This window comes from Adiantum capillus-veneris, chromosome 9, assembly GCF_014529385.1.
Source record: "Adiantum capillus-veneris isolate H3 chromosome 9, ASM1452938v2, whole genome shotgun sequence".
Taxonomy (NCBI): domain Eukaryota; kingdom Viridiplantae; phylum Streptophyta; class Polypodiopsida; order Polypodiales; family Pteridaceae; genus Adiantum; species Adiantum capillus-veneris.
The window spans coordinates 118,013,090-118,036,609 of NC_140939.1; the positions used below are offsets into that span (position 1 = coordinate 118,013,090).

Here is a 23,520-nt window from a genome sequence, read left to right on the forward strand (position 1 = left end):
GTGTGTGTGAGAGAGAGAGAGAGAGAGAGAGAGAGAGAGAGAGAGTGAGACAGACGATGTGTGTAGAGAGAGATAGATAGAGAGAAAGAGATTGTGTGTTGAGAGAGAAAGGTAGGGATAGACACAGAGAGAATGAGTGAGAGAGGGGGGGGGGGGGTGTAGAGGGAGAGAGAGTCTGAGTGTGCATGTAAGACTGTGTGTGTGTGTGTGTAGAGAGAGAGAGAGAGAGAGAGAGAGAGAGAGAGAGAGAGAGAGAGAGAGAATTTGTGTGTAGAGAGAGTGAATGCACGGAGAGAGATAGGGAGAAAGCGTGGGTGAGAGAGCGTATGTGTGTGTGGAGAAAGATAGATAAAGAGAAATAGAGAGTGTGTAGAGAGAGAAAGGTAGGGATAGAGAGAGTGAGTGAGTGAGAGAGAGGGTATGTGTAGAGAGAGAATATATATGTGTAGCTTTGTGTGTACGCATAGAGAGATGGAGAGAGTGCATGAGCGAAAGAGCATGTGCATGTGTAGAGAAAGAGAAAAACATAATGTGAGAAGAGAGAGAATGTGTGCATGGAGAGATAGAGAGAGAGAGAGAGAGAGAGAGAGAGAGAAATGTTATATTGACGTCTTCAAAAGGCCAGAGTGACCTATGAGACCAGAGTTACAATGTGGTGGATTTGATACAAAGTCAGAGTAACAAGATGACAAAAATGACAAAATAAAATACTATGGCATCCTGAACTGCTAGGTGTGAACTAAGCAGCTAAACAGCTAGCTGGGATAGCTAGATCACAGGAGATCCAACATCGGTCACTGGCGGATCTCATCAATCTCCTCCATGGTCAGTAGTCTGATCGGGCGTCTTGCATGTCGAGCCAAAGTGACCCGGATCCTCTGATGCAGCCTTAGTCGATGCTTGTAGTCCTCCGCAGTCGTGGGAGTCTGGATCTCCCCAGCTCAGTCACTCGGTCAATCAGTGTGCCTCTATTGTGAGGCGACGAGCTCTGCTGTGGTAATAACTCCTTCGGATGTCCAGTGGCAGCTCTAAAGAAGTCTGTGATTTGTCTCTCAGACTGGCTCGCCTCTCCTCTCATCAGGCTCTCTCTGTGTCTGCACAACTCGAGCAAAAACAAAACCCAGGCATCTATGATCCTCGTACCGCATGACTCTAGAGAATGGTCCAAAGCCCTCTCTGAACAAGCAATGGAAGCGGCGTCGTATCTCATAGTAGACGGGGTAGTGGCATGTGTAGTGCAACTCTGTCTCAGGCACAATGTCACACAAGAGGCATGTCCTGTCCTCTGCTGGTACTCCACTGTATCTCCCAGTCTCGATCCGCAGGCTGGTGTGAGGATGTGCATATATGGCCAATACCACATCGTATCCCATGAGACAAGTGGGTGTCCATGTATCTGGGCCTCATCACAAAACCATCCTCCGTAAGCTAGAGGAGATGCTCTCTATAGAAAGCCATATTCGTGCCTAGCTCCTGTGCTAGCTGTATCCATGTCCTCTTAGTGTCTAGCTAAGTCAAGTCCTAGAGAATGAGCCTGGTGATCTCGGACTGTGTAAGAGTCAGAGAGGATGCATCCAATGAGTATTGCAAGGGAGGCAAATTGTTTATGCTAAACCCATGTGCCTGAAACCACGATGTCATCTCCCCATACCAGCATGTTGTATCTCCGTGCATGGCTAAGTGTCGAGAGGACTCAAGTGCAAGGCGTGCATATCTATCTCTGGGAAGTTCCCACATGCGGTGTATGAAGGAGACAGATCTGGTGAGCGCCTCAATCACTAGTGGGGGGGCAGCTAGCTCTGCTGGTACAATAGCACGTGGTACTGAAGCCTTGGCTCTAATGAGCCTCGAGATCATACAGACTAGAGGCTTCTCCATGTCCACCCATCCATCATTGCAGCCTGTCCTCCCGTGATGATCCAGTGAAGGTCCTCAAATATAAGCTCCATAAAGCAATGCAAAAGCCACCAAAGTGTCAAAGAGCTAGAGCTTCATCCGAGCTCTTGAAACTGAACCTGTGAACACATCCTTTCCAATCTACCTAATGTTGCATGGGCTCTAGTCAATCTAGTCTATGCTGCCCTCCTCAATGAAAATGTTGGCCCACTAAATACCACTCCACCTTCTGCTGGCCGTATGTGAATGATGGCGTTGACCTCCTGATCCATTGTGGGGTGGTATTAAATACCATGACCTTGGTTTTACCAAGGTTGACTAACAAACCACTTTCCTGGCAGCATCCAAGTGATGTTGCATCCCCTTCGGAGAGTCGGAGATCAGCACAATATCATCAGCATATAACAATAGTGGAATCCATGTCCCTGCCAATTGTGCACCTCTATCACCATCTCTCTCAATGTAGTCAGAAACCTCATCCACGCCCCTACTACTGACGTGTATAATGCCACGATCCCCCAACTGAGCTCTGTGGGTACTCCCATCTGCTATAATATGCGCATCAATCTAGCTATGGGCACTGTGTCAAATTCTTTGCGGAAATCCACAAAGCTACAATAGATCCTTCTCCCACGTGATCTGCCCTCCTCAATGATGGCTCTGGGTGTCAAGATATGGTCAAGAGTAGAAAAACCCCTCTTGAAACCTGCCTACCCGGCTACGCGTATCCCCTCCCTCTCCTCCCATCTGCTCAGTTGCTGCTCAAGAATAAATGCGTACAACCGTGCCAATGTGTGTCCAATCATGATAGTGTGATAATTCCCAGGCTCCATAGGGTCTCCCGCCTTGAAGATAGGTACAATAGTAGATAGGCTCCAAGTATCAGGCAATCCCTCACACATGGCACGGTTAAACATAACTGCTAGAAGCTCTACTAGTAAATCTCTGGCATGCGTGAAATGCTCAACCACTAAGCCATCATGATCATATGCTCTCATTAGGAAAAGTTTGGACTCAAAACTGGGCCTTGTAAGAATTGTTGATGTGGCATAGCTTTCAAAAAGTGGGGATTGGTTTAAAAAAATTTGCAAATAAGATCCAAACTTGTCGGAGGTTGGATATTTAGAATCTACTCTTCAAATGCTATCTATTGATATATAGCATGCATGTATCGGACATTGCCTTCATGTAGATCTAGAAAAAGGTGATTTTAGATTACCGTAACGGTAACAAAATCTAGCTGATTGAAAAAAAATGGCATAACTTTCATAGAAGTCATCCAAACTTTTTGGACCTTGGCTCTTTAGAATCCATTTTTCAAGAACTTTCCAATGATAGGTCATATACATGGGGTTCTAAGCAATATTTAGAGGGGTCTACCGGGTTGCTTTCTTTTGTACAACTTTGATGATGTGGCACTCTTAAAAGGCCCAAAAATGAGTTCAAAATTTTCCTAATGCCCAATCCTCATCCTGTCAAAGGCCTTCCTCACCATCTCAGTGACGGTGAAAAAAGCACATGTGTGTGGGCATGGATCGGGGGGGTCGGGAGGGGGGGGGGGGGGGGGGGGGCTGCTCAGGAACTATGTACAGAGATGATGCATACTGGCCCTAGGACTCTGTCGAAGTGATGGTAGGGGGAGGGGGGGAGTGCTCATGAAAGAGCCGCCATGCCTCACGTGAGTCCTGACTCAAGAATAGCTGGTATAGATCTTGTTCTAGGCGAGCCAAAAATGCCCTCTTCTTTCGCCACACTAGGCATCGGAAGTCAATCTGTGACTGTCTGTGAGTGATGTCCCCCAAAAGCACCTCCCTCTGAAGTCTAGCTCTAGTGTCTCGGCATTCCTCATCATACCAGCTATTCTAGGGCATGCTCCCCGAACGGCATCTCTGCTCAAGTTGGGTATGTGGGTATGCCTCTACTGCTGCCTCATGTAGTGTTTGTGTCAGTATAGTAGTAAGCTTCTCCAGAGGTCGTCGTGGCTCCTCTGTGCACAAGCGTCCGTAGATCCCATCTATGTATACAGAGTCTGTCTCCTGCATGAAGGTGTAGCGAGTAGGGGCTGCTGCCCGTAGCCTGTGTGCTACACTAAACTGAAAAGAGATGGTCAACGACACAAGAGCATGGTCCACTGCTACATAAATAGGTCTGGGTCCAACCGTGAGGTCCTAGATACTGGAGATGAGGCTCGGCTATTCCATGACATAATCCATTGTACTGGCTCCATGTCTGTGTGGAAAGCATGTAAAACCCCCCCCAACGGGAAATCTATGTAGTCCATTCAAGATGGCCAATCCATGTGCAGTCCCCATGTCTATCAAGTGTCTTCCATACTCAGTGTGTTCTCCATCCTGTGATAGTCTGGATAGGCCCATCTCTGCAACATCCAACTCTCTCAGCATCTCCTCTGAAGTATCATAAAAAACTGTCTGATGATGGGTAGTCCTAGCATTGAAATCCCCTAGAATGATGATGTCACCATCTCTAGAGAACTCCCATATGTCATCATCCAAAATAGAGAAGGGGGACTGTCGTCTGGGTGGTGCATAAACTGACGTACTCAGGGGAAAGTAGCAAATAGCAATGTAAAGATATCTACCCGTCTCTGCTCTCAATCTCACCCACATGTATCTAGCTTGCTCATCCCTGCAGGCTATATGTATCAATGGTTGCAACTCCTCCCTGAATAACACTGCCACTCCTCCTGAGCCCCGCCCTCTGTGCTCTGATTGTGTCTCCTGTCTACATGCTGTCTCCCATCTATATCCACTAACGTGAGGCATATATTGCCCCGAGGCCTGATGTGTCTCAGAGTAGAAGACGATCTCTCTTCCCATGAAATTGTCCTCAAAATCACCCACATCAAGGCGCATAGATCCATTACAATTCTAGGTGGAAACTTTGAGTGTGGTCCCATAGGTCTCGCACCGTCATGTGGAGCGCCGCTCTACAATCACCACCCGGCCATCTCTGTAGAAGGCCGTCTTTCCCTTCTCCCTTGCCGCTTGAATCTCTGGCATTACCTCCCTCATATGCGCAAGGTGTGTGAGAGTGAGGTCATCTCCAAGGTTTTCTTTAGTGTAGGGTGCTTCTTCAAGAAATCCTTCTTTGCCTCCATGGATGGGAAACGGATGATTAAAGCTCTCCCTTTTGAAGTCTCCCCATTGCCTTGTGTCTTCTTCCCTTGTGTCCATGCCTTTGTATGAGTAGCTACTACCCATCATGCGGATAAGTTCTTCGACTTCCCTTTCCACATCATCTCGGTCTTTTAGACCGGTTACTCTTATATGCAAGGCTCTAGTTTTCCTTCGCTGCTCTTCTTCTAGAGTCATGTTGATGATTGTAGGAGTGGGTACGTATGTGGTTTCTTTCCCTTTCCCTTTCTTAGCAACTTCTATCCATTTCTCGACCTCATCCGCCTTCTTTTGCGTCTTCGTGATCGCATCCATCCACGAAGACGTCTATACCACCTATTTCTCCTCCTCTGTGATCATCCGTACCTGCTCCTTGATGACCTTGATCTCCTCTATCTTGCTGAGGGTTGGAATTCCCCTTCTTCCAATCCATTATTGCTCTATCCGCAAGCTCTCGCTTGAGGGCTGTGACCTCTTCTCTAAGTGCTTGTGAATCCGTCTTAAGTGCTTGTAGCTCTGCGTGCAAGTCCTCTTTCTCCTTCTTCCATTGCGCGCCTTCATTGAGGAACATTTGAAGAAGGTTGGCCTTCTCTTTCCACCATCCCTCTGTCTCTACTTTCCATTCTTTCATCTCCCTTTCCATTTGTGTTATCCGCTTGTTTGTAAGCACAAAGGTTGCCTTCGTATGGGGCTTACATACTGGCGAAACGTTCATGGCCTCCACTGGCAAAATGCTCATGGCCTCCATTGGCAATGTGGGTAGAGCTCGACGCTCTGGCTCGGCTGAGTCCAGGCGAAGAAGTAATAACCACAGCCCAAATGCTAGTATATGCACTACCACAGCCCATTGCGGGACACTCACTCTGCTCTGCCAAATATCCAGAGGCTCAGCCCCATTTTTGCTTATTCACGATACCTGCACCATGTGAATATATTTGTTGTCCTCAATTATGCATACATAATATAGCTGAAAATATGTCTGTCTACTAAGAGAGAGGCAATTCTGGAAATTCTATACCTTTGAGAGGATTGCAGAACCAGTAACCTTGTAGCTGACGGGCTGTGTAGAGGGCTTCGTGGCAACAACGAGCGAATGTAGAAAACAGGTGAAGTGCAGCCCTGGGTGAAAGAATAGGTCGCTGCAGCAAATTGTAGGTTCGCGCGCTGAGGTGAGTTCACCCCCAGGTGACAGCAGCTCGTGCTGGTTGTCTTGCTATGCTGATGCACATGCGCGCCCCTCTATTGTTGCACCTACACACCCCCCTGCTGCTGTGCCTGCGCGTTCTCCTACAGTTGCACATGCTGCTGCTACACGCCCCCCTGCTCTGTTGCGCCAGCACGTTCTCTTGCAATTGCAGCTGCGCGAGCCCGTCAGCTGAGAGAGAGATCCCCTTGCAGTTGCACATGTGCGAGCCCGTCAGCTAAGAGAGAGAGAGAGCCCGTCACCTGCAGTTGCACCTGTGCAAGCCCATCACCAGAGAGAGAGAGAGAGAGAGAGAGAGAGAAAGAGAGGGAGATATGTAATTTTAATATAATTGCAAGAAAAATGTAACTTTATTAAATACTATTATTTTAGTGAAAATTTAATTCTTGCAAAACATATATAATTAGAAGATTGGAAGCCATTCTTTTCTCTCAAGCTAAGCACCTCTTCCTTGCTTTCCCTAATACACTCCCTCTCTCTCTCTCTCTCTCTCTCTCTCTCTCTCTCTCTCTCTCTCTCTCTCTCTCTCTCTCTCTCTCTCTCTCGGATCGCTATCTTTGACAATGACATCATCATCATCATCATCATAGGCTGACATTTTGCTAATCAATAATGCATTCAATCCTGCAAAACCCACCTTGGAGAACAAGGAGGCTATGCACATTGCATAGACACCACAGAAGACTAACTAAAAAATTGTACACCGCATCAATTATGTTGATAATGGGCTTACATACCTGGGAGAGCTCAAGTCCAAACTTGATGACGATCAATGTCGCCAAGTAAGTGACCTTTGATTGCAATGAATGCGAACAAGTATGCGACGGGGAAGCTTCTTGAGGGTGGATACCTTACCAATTCAATAGGGAGCAAAATTATCAACTCAGTGATGGCAATATACCACTTCGTATTGTTGGCCAAGATTTGTGGTCTTGCCCATCACGGACACAAAACTTGTCAATTGTTAGGTCGCTAAACCAAGTGAGAACTAAGGATACTTGGTTTGCACACCAGCTTTAAATACCTCTAGCATACCATCTTTGGATAGTTTATTTCATAATACCCAACTATCTATGTTTGTAACAATTTCTTGCTAGTTTGTAAGGTTAAGATCTTTTATGTAATAAGGATTGGAGAATTTCTTTTGGGTTCGAATGCCTTTATCTTTTTTGTAATGTTGCTCAACAGTGACATTAGTCATCCAAACAACTCTCTTAGATAATAGAATAAAAATTAAAACAAAAATAATTTAATTTGGATTTCAAAAAATTAATAAAAATGCTAATAGCTTTTATGGTTAATATAAAATGTCCTTAACGACCATAAACACAATTAGACACTTTCACTCTCATTTTTCTATCTAGTGCTTATTTCTTGAATTTTGCTATCATGTCATGGACGATGGTCTTCCCCTCCTTCGAAAGAGCTTTTCCCTTTACCAATGGAAGATTATTTTTGGGGTTAGATATCTTCAAGCACACGTTGTGTTACAAACATTGAGGGCTTTATATGCCATTGCCATGGTTGGGAGTGAAGGGTTGACAATGCCATTAGAGAAAACCAACCACCACTTAGGAGAGGAGTTTTATGTTATGGAAAAATCTATCTCTACAAACTTTGTGGTGGTGGTTGAAGGTGACATAGTCTCAAATTCACGTGAGATGGTTGCTACATAGACCTTACTAGCCCAAGCAAGGAACAACTTTATAAGAAGCAAGCATTGGAAAACTCTGTCGAGGTAAGGGGAACAAATAGTATTTTGTTTTTTTAGCTCAGTGACAAAGACAAACACATTAACAAAGTTTCTTTCAATGATGGTGGAAACCAAATGAATGACATAACCCTATCATGATTAGGTGTGTTTAACAGTGGATTGTCCTCACTTTGGGTATCTTTTCAGGCCTTTGGGTTCCCTTAGGTTGTTGACATGAAAATATATCCTCCCCTTGAGTTTCACTAGGTTTAGATCTCAAGTTTAAGTTTTATCCAAGATTTGCAAATTTTAGGTCTTTGATTCTTGTGGCAATTTTCTCTTATCTATAGCTCCAAATTCTTCCAAAATGGATCAATAGCTTTCAATTGTTAAGTATAAGCTCTAGGAAACCAATCTGACTAAATTTACCCTTATAGGGTGTCGTCTATTAGTCACGCCTAATAGTGGCCTCACTCAGAGACTCAATTTTTTGCAAGTTGGTGATTACCCCCAACTTCTATATAGTGCTTATGTCTCATTTATTCATGATTTGACTTTTGGATACAAGCATCTTTAGTTACACGTTTTTTTGTACTTACTTCAATTGTTTTCTCACAATTTAGGCCCTACCTAAGAATCCAATGGTTCAATTGACACCGGCTTTTGTAGAGCTTGTCTATATAAAGCATACAATTAGCTCATCACGTCAACATTGAAATTTGAATCCTAGAAATGCCCTTTAACTATCAAGCATGCCTAATAGTGAGTACCCTTTGCACATGTCCAAATCCCACTTTTTGCATATGGTTGTGTTCTTCATGATGATGGAAGAGTTTTTGTGTGGTGAAATATTCACAAGTAGCACCCCTAATAGTGACCTTGATTATTTTTATACAATTATACAATTTCATATAATTTCAATACAGCTACAATTTTGATAATCATTTACTCACCCTACTCCTATTGAAACTAAAAATTCATGTAAAATGAAGATGAAATCACAATTTCTCTAAATTTTGCCTTCTTAACTTTTGTTTTCTTTACCAAGTCGACAAAAATCCCAAGGACATCCACCAGCGTCATCCTAAGCAGGCTAAAGCTACCAAGGTCCTTGGTAAGTTTCCCCACTCCCACGTACCCTACAGGGTCAGTAAGTTGCCTTCCAACTATGCAAAATAAAAAAGATGACTACTCTAGAGGAAACTACTCTAGCCGATTCTTTTGGTGTTTCTCTATTCTAGGTTGCCTTGTCCCCGATAACAGTGCCAAAATCAATCAGCTGCCAAGCCTCACCATACAATCGCAAAGCGAGAACCACAGACACTAAAATGTCAACTCATTGGATGTAGCTCACCCGACTAGTGCATGGAGGCTACAACACGTTGAAATCCTCTTGATAAAAATCCCAATCTACCTTACTAATTTGTAATTCAAATCTCAAGCGCTTGTCAGACACTAAAAGATAATTTTCTTTCTTGCAAGCATCGTGATAGTTTATGGTAGCTATAAGAATCGAATTGTACTCAAACTTACTAAATGAATAGATCATGCCATATTAGATGTCCCTAAGATGTCAAATATGTGTTTTAACACTTGGAAAAAAACATGCCTAATAGCAATAGCCTATTTTTAACAGGTCAATTTGGATGTCAAAAGCACTTAATAGCTTCCTCAAAGCATGCTCTATCCGCTAAGCTCAAAAATTGGTTTGTGCATGTGTTTTGAGTAGTATGAGCATAAACAACTTGTAGACATGCAAATTTAATACCACAAAATTATGGCAAGAAACTTACATTAAATAGAAGAGCTTCCATATGTGTAGACATAGCAAGTTTTAGAATAGAAGGGGGATGGTTAAAGAGCGAGCTCAACGAAGCGAGCTTTGGAGCTCGCTCGAAGACCTGACTCGAATAGAAGTGCCACAATGTATGAGGGAGATATAAGCAAAAGAGGCAAGAGGGAAGACTGTGGAGAGAAAATAGTCGTACACTCACTTTCCTTCTCCAAAATTTGGGTCCATTTTTACAAAATTGGCTTTTCTACCTTAGCCAAGGTTTGAAATAAAGGGTTTCTAACGCAAACCCTAGGTAAAGTAGGGCTAATAACTGCACCTAAGAAAATGTATTCACAAGCTAGAATCCTTTGGCTCCATTTGCATATTTTACACGTTTGAATGAGTTATTTGATACAACAATATTGGACTTTACAGGATTTTCATTCAATATGTGAAGCATATTACAAGAGATTTGGTTGAAGTGATAGAAAATAGTAATCCTGGATAGCTAAGGAGCTAACACTTAAGGTGGTGGCAAAATCTGAATCACCTTCAGACCCATGTCACATACAAGTGGATAGAGGTATTGTCTATTGACATGGAGCAATGAGCGGGAGAGCTTTAGGGATGTATAGTCATACAGTCTGGTGGATGCTCAAGGAATGAGATGAGATAGTTGCCAAGACATGGCTACTTCTCTTTGAATGCTTGGCAAACCCCCCAACCTATTCTCGGCATGCCAACACCACAATTTGAGCAAGCTTCTACGTGTTGATTCGTTGTGCAAACTATAGCACCCACTAGTGCGTGACTTGCATGGTAAAAAAACTTCCTCATGCTATAGTAGTGCCCCACCCAAGCTTTACAATCATGGTCATCGGTCATGTGTGATAGTGGCCTCAGTCTCAAGTCCTGAGGCAAAAAGGTCAAGAATTTGAGTCCCTATGAGTTGGCACAATTTATATCTTTTTGGATGGAATGGAAGCATTATGTAGATCGTGACACGTGCAATTCTATTGCCATTTCCATTATATGATAGTATTGTATTCTATCTAAAAATGATTTGTTGAAAAAAAACCACAAAGACTAGAGGTAAGAATGTTTTTCCATTAGTATATTTAAAATCTACAACAACTCAAAAACTAAATCCAAATCCTGAGTGAGGAGCAAGCTCTCACCTCTTGCGTTGTGGTGAAATTCTAGGAGTGATATGTTGCCTTTTATTGATGTATTTAGCGACCCTCCAAAGCTCTAATGCTAGAAATTCAGCAATCTATGTTGGTGCAACCAAAGACTATCGATGCTACAATAGGTGAGAAATGAGGTTATGGTTTTGCAAGCGCAGAGGTCTTGGTTCTTCTTCCTCTTCTTCAATGCTTTGAAAGATGGGTAATTTTGCAGATAGAGTGGCTTTTTGCTTGGCACCTATGGGTTGAACATAGTATTTGTTGGTGAGGATGAGCTTGTTTTGATGATGCTAGTTAGTCATAGAGAATTTTATTGAAGTTTCCATTGAAGCCAATGTTCTCATCTCTCTAAGGATATCTTTTAGTGTGGAAACTGCTATGAAGGTGTTGACATGTATTCTTCCCCTTATGGAAAGACCGCTTTGTGAATGTTTCCTTGGTCTTCTTATTCTAGCTCCTCCATAGTCTAGGTCTCCTCAACACCCATATCATAGATAATAGGAAGTTTCACTTTTATCAGGCTTCTCTTGCAAAGTAAAAATACCATGATAATAGTTGTTATTTTATCCTTGATAGACTTCTCTAGGCAAGTGAGGGGTAAGGTAGGCTTCTATCCATCACCTGATAGCTCCAAATAGGCATCCAAACAGATTATGTGACCATGACTTTGCCAAAAAGACCATAACTTTTAAATAAAATTTCAAATGAGGGTGTTTTGGGAGTTTGAAAAGCTTCAAAACCATAAAACTGGCCTCTTAGACCTCACAATAGAAAACTAATAAGTTTGGGCAATTTCCATCCCAATGGCAGACACCATATGAACTAATACTTTAACCATACCTTGTGAGCATCTTGTAGGACACATTCCTACAATATCACACAATTTGGACCACATTGCAAGATCAACACGGCTAGAAAGATGATAAATTTGACAAAGCCATGCAAAATTGGGATTTAGGTCATAATTGACTTTGATGTTTTTGATTTGGATCCCCAAAGAGAATTAGTGGCATATATGTTGTTTAATGAATCCCATCTTTGCATTAGAGTTGGAATATCCTTAAAATGTGGGTTAAGGGAAAGCCTTTTTAAAATTTTAAAGAGAATAAGTGGCATGTATGTTGTTTAATGATTGGAAAAAATCCTTGAATTTTGGTTTAATGGCAAGAAATTGAAAGATTTAGAGACTAAATTCAAATTTAATATTCAAGGTTGTTTTGGGGATCCAAATCACACAAAAGCTATACCACCAGGAAATCAAGGGTGTAAAGTTTCACTACTATATAATGTTGCACATGAATTGCAATCCAATAGCTTGCACATTTGGCAAAACCCTTGGAGCCACAACACCAGCAAAGCTTAGTAACTAAATCCTAGAAGCATCTTACATTTGGATAAAGTTTTCTTCACAAACCAAACCAAAATAGGTTTGCAAAAGATGAAATGAAGACTTGGAAATTTAATTTTGGAAGAAAGAAATGAACATAAATACATTGGAATCTTCGAAAAACATTGTACAAGGTCAAAAAGTTGTTGTGGTCAAAATTTTGACTTGGTGGGTATACATGGATTGCAATCCATAGGCCCCCACACGTTGATCAAAGACTTAAGCCTCACATTCCCTTGTCTTCATGCAAGTGCTTGAAGTATCACTCAAAATAGACAGAAAGAAACTTGTCCATTGTATGATTCAGTTGGACAAAACACTATCTCTGTCAAAAGAGATAGTGTTCATTGGTATAAGAATCAGAGTGAGAGCATACAAGCTTGAACTACAATTTACCAAGTGCAGTCCCATGACTTCAAGGCTAGTAGAACTCATCCATCAAGAGATATTTCTAAGCAAGGAGTCTACTATAGGGTAAGCCTACTTAGAATCTCGACTTAGATGACAAGGTCAAGTTGAAGGATACAAATATGCACCAAATATCTAGAGATAGTTAAGGATCCAGAGTTATACTTAGCCATAGGGTTAGAAAGGTGCTAGGATCACAAGAAAGTTATCATGGATAGGAGATGCAAGTTTTCATGGATCGTGACTCATTATCCATCAAGTTAAAGCGTGACCATAAAAGGTTCATCTTTGCTATTTAAGAAGCCTAATCACCCAATTTCATTGAACTTGGCTACTTAAAAATCAAGCAAAAGAGGCTCAAAACCAAGAAGTCTACAGTAACTCCATACAAGTATGAAGTGACACCTCACATGTGATCCAAATAACTTGGAAATTTGTCACTCATATCCAAACAATAAGGGCCACAAGCTCATATGATTCGTTATCCAAGGTCATCAACCAATTCATAAAAGATGAGCCTGGGTGAGTTGATGGTAGGCAAATGAATTAGTATTAGCCTTAGGAATTTAATTTTTTCATAGCCCTAAGTAAAAAAAATAAGTGTTCTCATTTTTAGAGGTCACTATATTAATTGAGCAACATTTTGGACATAGGTAGATTTTGTAAAGGATTCAATTCAAGATTTCTCGTGTCCATTGTGTTTGTTTGCAAATTCCTGTATACAATAGCAATCTCCTACCTCTACTCCTCAATTCAATCGCTTGCACTCACATGATATTTGTTGGCCATGGATGTGCTACCTACAACCAAAATATACTTGTTTGAGTGGTTTAATTGAAAAAAAATCATTGACTGTGATTGAAAAAGGGCTAGATAGGTAATGCTAAGCTATTAGATGTATTTCATGCTAAATTTGGGGACCCTAAAAACAATGGCTCACAATTTTGCGCACACTGAAAATGGTGTTTTATTAGTTCAATAGGTATTTTAAGGCTGGTCTAAAACTTCCCTTTTATTTTGTTGCATTCTAAGCTTTTTTTTACTAAAATTTTCAATGCTACCTAGTAGTACAAGCAATTACCAATTTAACAAAGAGGTACAATACTACCCTATGATACCATCCCCACATTACCAAAATGGCCAGATATAGTTTTTAAATACACCAAAATGTATCAAACACTATCATTTGAATCTACACCTTTCATTAGGTAGCATGACGGACCACTTATGCAAGGAGTAGCAACTACCTCCTCATACCTAAGAAGTATCAAGAGTACATGCAATACCAAAAGCTTAAATTTGAAAGTACCAAGACTAGGCAAAAATAGTACCAAATGCCGCAAATAGAGTAGAAGGTAGCAAACCATGAAATATTTGTAGGTGTACCTACAACAACTCAATTTTCTTTTCCAAGACGTTCAATGTTCTCTCTTATCCCAAGTTGCCGTCGCAGCATGTGTTGGCTCGTTGTGTGATCGGCATCCACCTCCTTTATCTCTTTGGCATTACAAGGTACTTGCTACCATAACCCTTGCACGCACGCTCCATACAGTTGGATGTCCTCCTTTATGCAATTCACCACCATTGCATTGGAGCCCTCAAACCACAACAATGACTTTTTCTTTTCTTTGATCAATGCATAGGTCCTTTGTACCCAATGTCTCCCTTTGTGAAATTTCTTTTTGCACTCGGGTCATTCAAGGATTATTCTCAGGAATGTAGTCATGCACAGGTCCTAGATAATTTCAAATTATTATTATGCTTAGGCCATGAATGCCTCTCTACCCTATCCACCACCATAACCATCAAGATTTGGGCCACAAGAAGAAGGGAAAAGATGTGTGTGTGTGTGTGTGTGTGTGTGTGTGTGTGTGTGTGTGTGTGTGTGTGTATTAAGATAATACTTATACACAAAAGAACATTTTGTTTAAAAGACAACTAGCTTTAGACATTAGGAAGGTGGTTTGCACAAAACAATTCTGCATTTGACTCATTTTTGTCCAATATAATCAGAATGAAATAACATTCCAGTTATCCTATACATAAGAAATAAACCAGTAAACGAGGATGAAATACGCTTTCATCTCCAAGGTCAGACTGCAACAGCGCTAAACCTTTTTAGCAAAGATAGAGTTCTCACGAGCATCCATAATTACAAACAAGACTATAGATTTTGTAGACTTAGCTACATATGGCAGGTGTCAAAGAATCTATTAGTTGTTATCCATGTATACTTAAAAATTATTAGACTAGCTATTGCCCTAAGAAGTACTTAAAGTATAAAAGTATGAGAAAATCAAGTAATTCCCAAATCTTTGTTTGAAGTTTTACAAGTCAAAACTACATTCTCGTATTAGTATCCTTATGATCATGAAAGAGTTACTTTAAAGTAGCATTTGCTTTATCAAAGACTTCAAACTTGTCTCATACCATATAGTATTGCATTTACTAGGGATTTTTAATCTAAAAGATTAGAAATCTCATGGTGCAAATTGATATCAGGGAAAGGAACCATCATGATCATAGAAGCTAAAGAGAAACTATCAGTAGATCCTTAAAGACTATAGAAGCTAAAGATTACAAAACCATAAGTATTTCATTTTTGTCATGAGTGCACATGAGTGGTAGTTAGACCAAATATCAATAAGATCCAACCCGTCGGGCTTAACCAACTAGTACAAGCACTATAGTCAAAGTTTCCCTTTCATCAATCAAGCCTCTAGAGAGATTACTTACTCCAATAGGGCATCCACAAGAATATCAAGGAGCATGAGATTCTCTGAGGGTAGAAAACACCCAAGACAAGTAGAAGCCATTAGAAAAATCTACTCAAAGCATATCCATGCCATTATGAGACCAATGATATCAATGTTAGAAGCCAACAACCAAGCTAGCAAAACAACGGTAGAAAAAATGCGAAGGGATTCTAGGTCAACGGGAACCATCAAAGTAACTGGGCAAATCCTTAGCTATAGAAGCGAAGTACATTAGTCATCAAAAACTAGCCAGCAAGAGCAACAATCCCACCATTAGACTAATCAGCACAAAGCTAAAACCACTCCCCTGCAATTAGTGGCATGCTAAAAGACTAGAATCAAGACTATCATTAACTATAGAGCCTAGTCAAGAGCCAGAGCTTCAAAAGGAAAATGTAATTATCAAAAAGCCACGGACTAGAAGTCTGAATCCCATCCCACAAATTCAGGAGTACCTACTTGTCTACTTTGGAGGCTGCATATCTCATGTTGAAGTGTGAAGAAAAGTTGTTCCCGAGATCAAAAAGCGTCTAACTACCAACAAGGTCCCTATATTCAACTACCACACCCTACTGCAAGTCACAACAAAGTTCAAGTGAGCTCAATGAAGTAGGAGAGTAGAGTGACTGCGAGATTAAGGCAATTGAATTGCCATTGTATTTATGGTGTTTGATTTCGAAACACACTCTAGCACTCTATAATCAGCCATTAGCATTGGGTTTGGGGATTAGCCCTTGTTGCATATATGTAACATAATGTACAAGTGCTACTTGGATATTTGCTAGCTAGCATACACATACATGTGCTAGTTAGCACATTGAGAGGCGCTAGTTAGCATACAACACTATTGTGAGTTAGCATATTGAGCCTACACAACAAGTGCTAGTTAGCATCCACATGTGCCTGTCAACATACACCCATTGCTAATTATCATATTTTGCTAACAGTTAGTTAACAAAAGTCTTTGCTAGTTAGCATATGCTAGTTCACACTTAGCTAGCATGGTACAAAGAGTTCTTGAGCTCAACAAAGATAATGTGTCTTGGGTATTACACTTGGCTTTACACGGTCTCGTATTCCGAGCCTTCTCTTGGTGCTAAGATCCTCATTTTCTCCATCCACAATTTAGAAACCTATAAGAGCATTAAGTGGTGAACAAGGACGAAAGTATCCCACATAGCTCGTGCTTCATACTCAGCTTCATGTTGCTTGACGATGAACGAGGGAAGCACCACCACATGTGTCACACATTGATTATCCTTCTCAAAGTTGGTATGTCCACATTGCTCTGACTCCTTATTCTTTGCTGAAGACATTGGTGTGGGATTTCAAAACACTTGACCCCAAGTGGAGCTCCTCATCTTTCTTCTTCACAGTTTCAAAGAAAGAATCTCTGAGCTATTTTTTGGACAATTTTGAAGGTCGGATAGGTAGTTTGTATCCATTGCTCAACAATGCAAGTCTGAGCACTTTCAACTTGTAAGGTCCATGGTAGCAATTTGAACATGACACATTGAAGTCGCCATTGTGGGAATAGGACAAAGGACTCGTCTCAAAAATAATAAAGGTGCCTCGATGCACCAACAAAAGTGTGTTGTTGCATAATGCCATGGCAGCACTTTCCCTCACACTTATAGAGCAAGAGGAGATGCTTCAGCTACTAAACATGACAACAAGATTCTTCCATCGCTAGCTAGGGTTTGTCAATCTCAGTCATTCATTCTCTCCAGTATAGAATAGAAAGATAGTTGAGGGGTCCTACATATCACGAGCTAATGTCTAAAGAGAGAGTAAACTTAAACTTTGCACTTTTATATAGTTGGTCAATGAGGATTTTTACATCTAGCTCTTCTTTGTCCAAGAATTTTCACTAAAACATAACAGTGTGCAACCCAGATGCTACATGTTCTTGAGGGCGCTTCTACTACCCCACATTTAAGCACGACCTTGGAAATAGGTGACATTATACCAAATAGCTGTGCATGCTTGGGTTGGACGTAGGTGGAGGCGGGTAGGTGTTGCATCTTGCAAGCACCATGCCCTCCTGCTGCTCCATCCTGCCAACGAGACGAAAGTTGTCTTGCACCTCTTCCCCCCCTTTCGTTTTCATTTTTTATTTTGTGATTGCTCGGAGAATCAGCATTTGATTCTCTTTACCTTTCTGTTTCGAAGTCATAAGGGGTGTATGTTATATGTTCCAATTCTATTACGTATACTCCACTACGCCTAAAGAACGTTACGTGGATTGAAGGGAGTTTTTATTGGATTCAACTTTCAAACACATGACGTAGATTTTCTATCTATGGTGTAACTAGCAACTTGTTTGCAAATCTTAAATGAACCACGCTTGCCTTTTGCTACTCAAATACAACACACATCGCATGGTGAAATTTGTTTTTTTATATCGTAGGCTATGTGAAATGGACACCGACACCGGCAAAGGTGTTGCGGTGAACGCCCAACACACGACGTCTATAGTTTGAACCCAGCTTGGATCTAAGTTTCAATCTAAATTGTGAAGCAAGGAATCTTGAAGACATCCGTGAAGATTCAGTTGAATTGCATTGGAAATGAGCTGTAGGCCGTGCCAATTTTGATTTGGGGGTGTATTAAGGGGGTATCTAAAAAAAATTCCCTTTGAACTAAATGGCAAAAAAGGAAAGAGCTCTCTCTCGGCTCGGATCTTTCCAGGTGTCTCTCTTGGGGATATTTTTCTCTCTCCCACTGTTTGGTAAATTGCCTCAAGTGGCCATGGCCACAATGGGAGAGGGCAAGAACGATTAACATTGCCTTGCACCTCGCTCTCGGAGAGGCATGCGGCCTCTGGCCCTATCTCATGCCCAGACAATCGATTCAAAGACTTGCAACGTGACCAGCATTGGGAGTGGCCGAGCTAGAAGTGCAAGGCAACAAAGATGGGGTCGAAGGTGGAAGCAGAGCGTGTGTAGGAGACACGCTGTCTCTCTGTTTCGCAAGGCAAGAACTGGGGTGAAACCACCAAAAGAGTGGGGATGAATGGTGGCACAAGAACATAGTGCTGGTGCATATGTTTGGGTGGGTCGGCGGGCAGGGTAGAAGACTCTCTCTCTCTCTCTCTCTCTCTCTCTCTCTCTCTCTCTCTCTCTCTGTGCGTCAGTGCATGCATGGAAAGAAAAAGAGATCTTTTGGCTTTGCGATGGACACAGATCATGGTGTTTGCAGGGCGAGCTTTATGTTCGTCTGTAGGGTATTCCTTGGGTGTACTTGGAACAGAGACGAACACGAGAAGGCAAGCGCGAGGCTGTAATGGGAGCAGGGTTGCCCAGAGAGGAGGTTGTGGGAGCGGGGCTACGCAATGCAGAATTCCAGGACGAGTACATGCTCCTAGGCCAAGGACAGAGCTGAAAGGTCGTAGACGAGGACAAGGTGCATGTCCATCTGCTGCCTTCTTGGTGCCAGTTGGCTTCACCCGGAGGGGAGGCGATCCGAATCTCTTTCTCTCTGCTCCCTGAGCAATGCAACCAGCCTCTATTCCCGTCAAAGAATGGAGACTCTGTTCATTTCGCACCACGATGTGGCTTCTTTTCCGGTTCTCGCTTGCACACTTACGCACCTGCAGGGTGCTAGTCGCAAGAATAGTACAACTGTTGGCGATGAGGGCGACAGGGTGCATGGAGCAGACACCCGATGGCATGGAGCAGGCTAGTGTATATATATATATATATATATATGTGTGTGTGTATGTATGTATGTTTTGGAAAAGGCGGATGGAAATCAATTTTTAAAAGAACTCACCGGTGAAGCGTACAATATTTACCAAGGCGGATTTGGGTTTTGGAAAATGCCTCCACAAGTCGGGCGAAGTTTAGCTGTTTAACTGGACATTAGAGGCTGCACGCTCCTTCTTACCTGCTGGACAAGTGGGTGGGAATGTGGAAGCGCTGCAAGGTTTCAGGGGGACGGCAGGACAGCGAAGCTCTACAACCTCTCTAGCCACGTTCTTCACTTGCATGTTTTCTCGCTCCTAAGTGTTTTTTTTTTTTTTTGGGTGAGGGATTTTTTAAGTTAGCAAGTTTGTTGTGCGAGAAATTTGGTTTAGCTCTCATGGGTATTAATTAGATAGAACCCCGTCCAATTGCATCAAAATTAAGGTTCATTATAGAAATAACCAGGCTTTATGAACAAATTGAAACAAAAAAGAGTCGTGCTTAAAGTCCTCAACCCATATTATTACATTATTCACCAAGAACAGCAGCATACTACTACGTTCATGAAGTCTTCAATTGCTCTACTTTGTAATCAGGACTGAACAGCTGCATGACTTGTCCAGACTAAATTTTTAGGGGACCAGATTTTCGTGTCAAAACCACCCTTGAATTTTTGTAGGGAATTTAAGGATACAATTGGTAACACCAGACAACCACCTTGACAATTTAATCCCTTGAGAGGATGAAATGTTGTCTCCCTTTCAAGTAAAAGATGCTTATCTTGTTATCCATGAAAGTCTACTCCTTAAACTCCCCCTGACCCCCTTCCAATTACGCCTCTTTTTGAACACATACAAATCCTCCAGACTTTCAAAGACCTTCCATCTCGGTGGCCTTTTGTCCAGGGAGCAGGTACACACCCTCTGCTGCAATCCATACATTATCAGCTGTTTTTTTCCTCATACCACATACCTGTGAAGACCCACAAAGAGTACTGAGTGACAAGATGGATAAGAATTTCTTTCTATTTTAAACGAAGGAAAGTTGCCCATTCAACTACATGCTGCCCCTGGGGAATGCAATCCTTGTATTGAGAAGAGTGTTTAACAAACATGCAAGATTACTGCCAAGCAATAAGATCCAGACACCTTCAAAACACACGTGTGTACATCTAGTCACAAAAAACAACAAATAAATGCTACCGACAGCTTAGCAAACAATAGTAGACAAGCGAATACAATGACACAAGGGTTGCCATTCTTCACCTCTTTACAAGAGCTTGTCCATCTTTTTAAGATGAGGAATTGACAACTTTCTGAATCAATAGATCAGACCAATAGTTCAAGAAACACTGTCGACTCTTCAGATCGTTGGTGCACATGTAAAATTGGACTGAGTAGCAATCACCTTGAGACCATCAGTTTGTACGAGGACCCCAAGCAGCCAGAGGCAGTCAAGAAAATTCAAATCACAATTGTGATGGGCATCAGTAATGCTTAGTTGTCTCTGGCTCTAGATGACCCAAACTGACAGATGTGTTACCCACTTTGAAGGCTCTAACACCCACATCTACTTTGTCTCGATGGAAAAAGAGGAATTAATCTGGATGTACGTCTCTGACTAGTTTCTAAGCCGCTTTTTGTGCTTTGGACGTGTTTTTTGCTGCTTTTTGCACATGCCCTACTCTTTCTTCGTTCTGACAGAGCAGACTCACTTCTAGCAAGCCCACTTTGTGCTATGGATAGAACAAAGAAACACCTCAAGAGGCACCACAAATCTCTCTATATATACCTAGCCATCACGTTGTGCATGCCACATAATTGTCGGTGAACTCATTGCCGCCACTTGCTGACACTGTGAAGTAGCCTCAATTTGCTAAGCACATTTTGGAGAGTGCTGTTGTGAAACCTGTTGCAAAGCGACAAAGGAAGGACAACCAGTAGGTCAAAGTTCCATGTTCTCTTGACACATTCCTTCGACACATGATCCTTACTCTGCTCTTTACTTTTAGGTGCAGCCAAATTGAGAGAGAAGGTAGAATCGAGCCATCACACTTTGAGAGAGAGAGAGAGAGAGAGAGAGAGAGATGAAGAAGAAGAAAATTTTAACCTCATAGGAAACTATCCCGAGAGAGAGAGAGAGAGAGAGAGAGAGAGAGAGAGAGAGAGAGAGAGAGAGAGAGAGAGAGAGAGAAAAAGAGAGAGAGAGAGAGAGAGAGAGAGAGAGAGAGAGAGAGAGAGAGGGGGTGTGTGTGTGTGTGTGTGTGTGTGTGTGTGTGTGTGTGTGTGTGTGTGTGTGTAGGTGTGGAGAGAGGAGGAGATGTACCGATGGTGTTAAGAGTCACGACCCCTGACATTACTCTGGGCGCCTGAGCTATTTCCGGCCAAGCATGAACGTAGCCCTGTGGTTAGGGCAGTTAAGGAGTCCTATCCACACACCCGTCTTGTGTAGGCTTGGTGGTATGGAACACCAGCCCTTGTGGTAGAGGCTAGCCCGTGAGCTGCATGCTCCTAGGCTCGGGGGTGGATGTCCGCTCTCTACGCTTGTTCATGCATGAGTATGGCCTGTGTCGTGTCGTGTGCAAGATGGATCAAGCAAGGGATTAACATTGATATCAGAGCCTCTTCTTGCTTGTACATGTGTCATGGCAACGTGCAAAAATCCACTGGACCTCACGAGGCCATGATGGCATAACCTAGCAGGCTCTCTACCCTCTTGCATAGGGTGGCACGGGACGCTAATAGCAAGAGAGGAGAGCACGGGGAGCACATGCAAACGGGTGGTGGAAGTTTCTGGTAAATCTTTTGGTATTTTTCGTGATTTGCATATAGACTCGTGTGTGGAGAAATTGATGCCAAAAGTTGTCACATGGATGCTTGATGTATCAATTGTTTTCGTTTTCATGGATGCTTCGTGTGTGTTGCTTTGTTTCCCTCTCCGCACCTGCTTGTGCATGAGGATGTTCTTAGAGCTGGCCACTCCAAGGACATAGCATCACCCTCCATATGCAAATCGATGCAGTGTAACAAGAAACGTTTTGTGTGTTTCATTGTTTCGAGGCATTTCATTTCGTTTCGTTTTGAAAATGCTAAGACGAAACGTAATACAAAGCACACATTTCTAGAGGATATAAGAAACCTAATATTTAGGAGTCTAGTAGGTGGATACATCTTGTATACATGGTCGTACAAGTGGTAAAATGTGTTGAAATTATACATTATATGGCTAATTTTAGACCCTTTTAAAACCTCAGAAACATGTTTCGTCCCCCTATTTCGAAACGTTTCAAACCTTACCTGTTTCACTTCGTTTCAAAGGAACGAAACACCTTTTCATGTGACTATGCATCAGTAAGAGGACCTTTACTTTTTGAGTGTATATTGTAGGAGCTCGCCCATTGTGTTACAGGCTTTGGACACTCCATAAGAGAAATCAATAGCAACACACGAACAGAAACATCAAATTCATTGAACTTAAACAGAGTGAGAGAGGGAGAGAGAGTCGACACGGCACGGCGTAGTTCCGCACCCAAAATGCACTCGCCCCAAAGATTAGCGCCCCTTTTGGTATTTCCTTATTGCTCAGAGAAAAGTACATCTCCGGAGGGTCCTTTGCTCTCAAACTCTGCGTCCAGATGCTTTGCAGAATGAGGTTGTGCAGATTTCCGCAAATTACGCTGGCTGCTTTTGGAGTCTCCAGCGCTAGCTTTTGAGAGCAGAGGCTTTTGGGGATTAGTGCTTTTGAGTTGATTGCTTTTGGGGCTCTGCTTTTGGGACATCCCTTGTAAGTTTAAAAGGAGCCCTTGGGGCCTCACTTTGCAGAGCATTTGGACGCACAGTTTGAGAGCAAAGGACCCTCGGGAAATGTACTTTTCTGTGAGCAATAATAATGAAATACCGAAAGAGGCACCAGTTTTTGGGGCCAGTGCATCGGTGCGGAACTCCGCCGTGCTGTGTCGACTCTCTCGTAGGGACCATATTGATGGTTTGTTGGCCTTCATGTTCAGCAGGGCCATGTGCAAGGGGTTTCCAGAGACTTGGAGTACATCTACAATTGTGTCACTACTCAAGTCAGGAGATCCAACCCTGCCAACTAACTATCGCACTATCATGATTGGCCACTCATTGCCCAAGCTATATGCATCTATACTTGAGCATGAGTTGAGCAGATGGGCAGAGAGAGAGGGTGTACGAGCTTCAGGGCACGCTAGATTTAGGAGGGGATTCTCTACACTTGATCATATCTTCACGCTTAAGAGCGATCATTGAGGAGGGCAGAGCACATGGAAGAAGGATTTATTGTAGCTTTTGGATTTCCGCAAAGCCTTCGACACAGTCCCGAGAGCCAAGTTGATACAACGACTACATGACTTGGGAGTCCCACAGGAGCTAGTAT

General features: G+C 42.4%; 1 protein-coding gene across 3 annotated transcripts in view; it reads right to left on the bottom strand.

The window, feature by feature from the left end:
* Positions 1 to 19,604: 19,604 nt before the first annotated feature.
* LOC147451064 (stromal cell-derived factor 2-like protein) overlaps positions 19,605 to 23,520 on the bottom strand; it is a 101,245-nt gene continuing 97,329 nt past the window's right edge. For 2 of the 3 annotated variants that reach the window (XM_086520016.1, XM_086520017.1), the window contains exon 6: positions 19,605 to 20,097. In XM_086520016.1, coding sequence (XP_086376142.1) covers positions 19,996 to 20,097 — 102 coding nt within the window. In that variant the 3' untranslated portion in view covers positions 19,605 to 19,995. Of the gene's footprint in view, positions 20,098 to 20,916; positions 21,034 to 23,520 lie in introns of all 3 variants that reach the window. The other variant, XR_015189184.1, reaches the window with a different exon arrangement.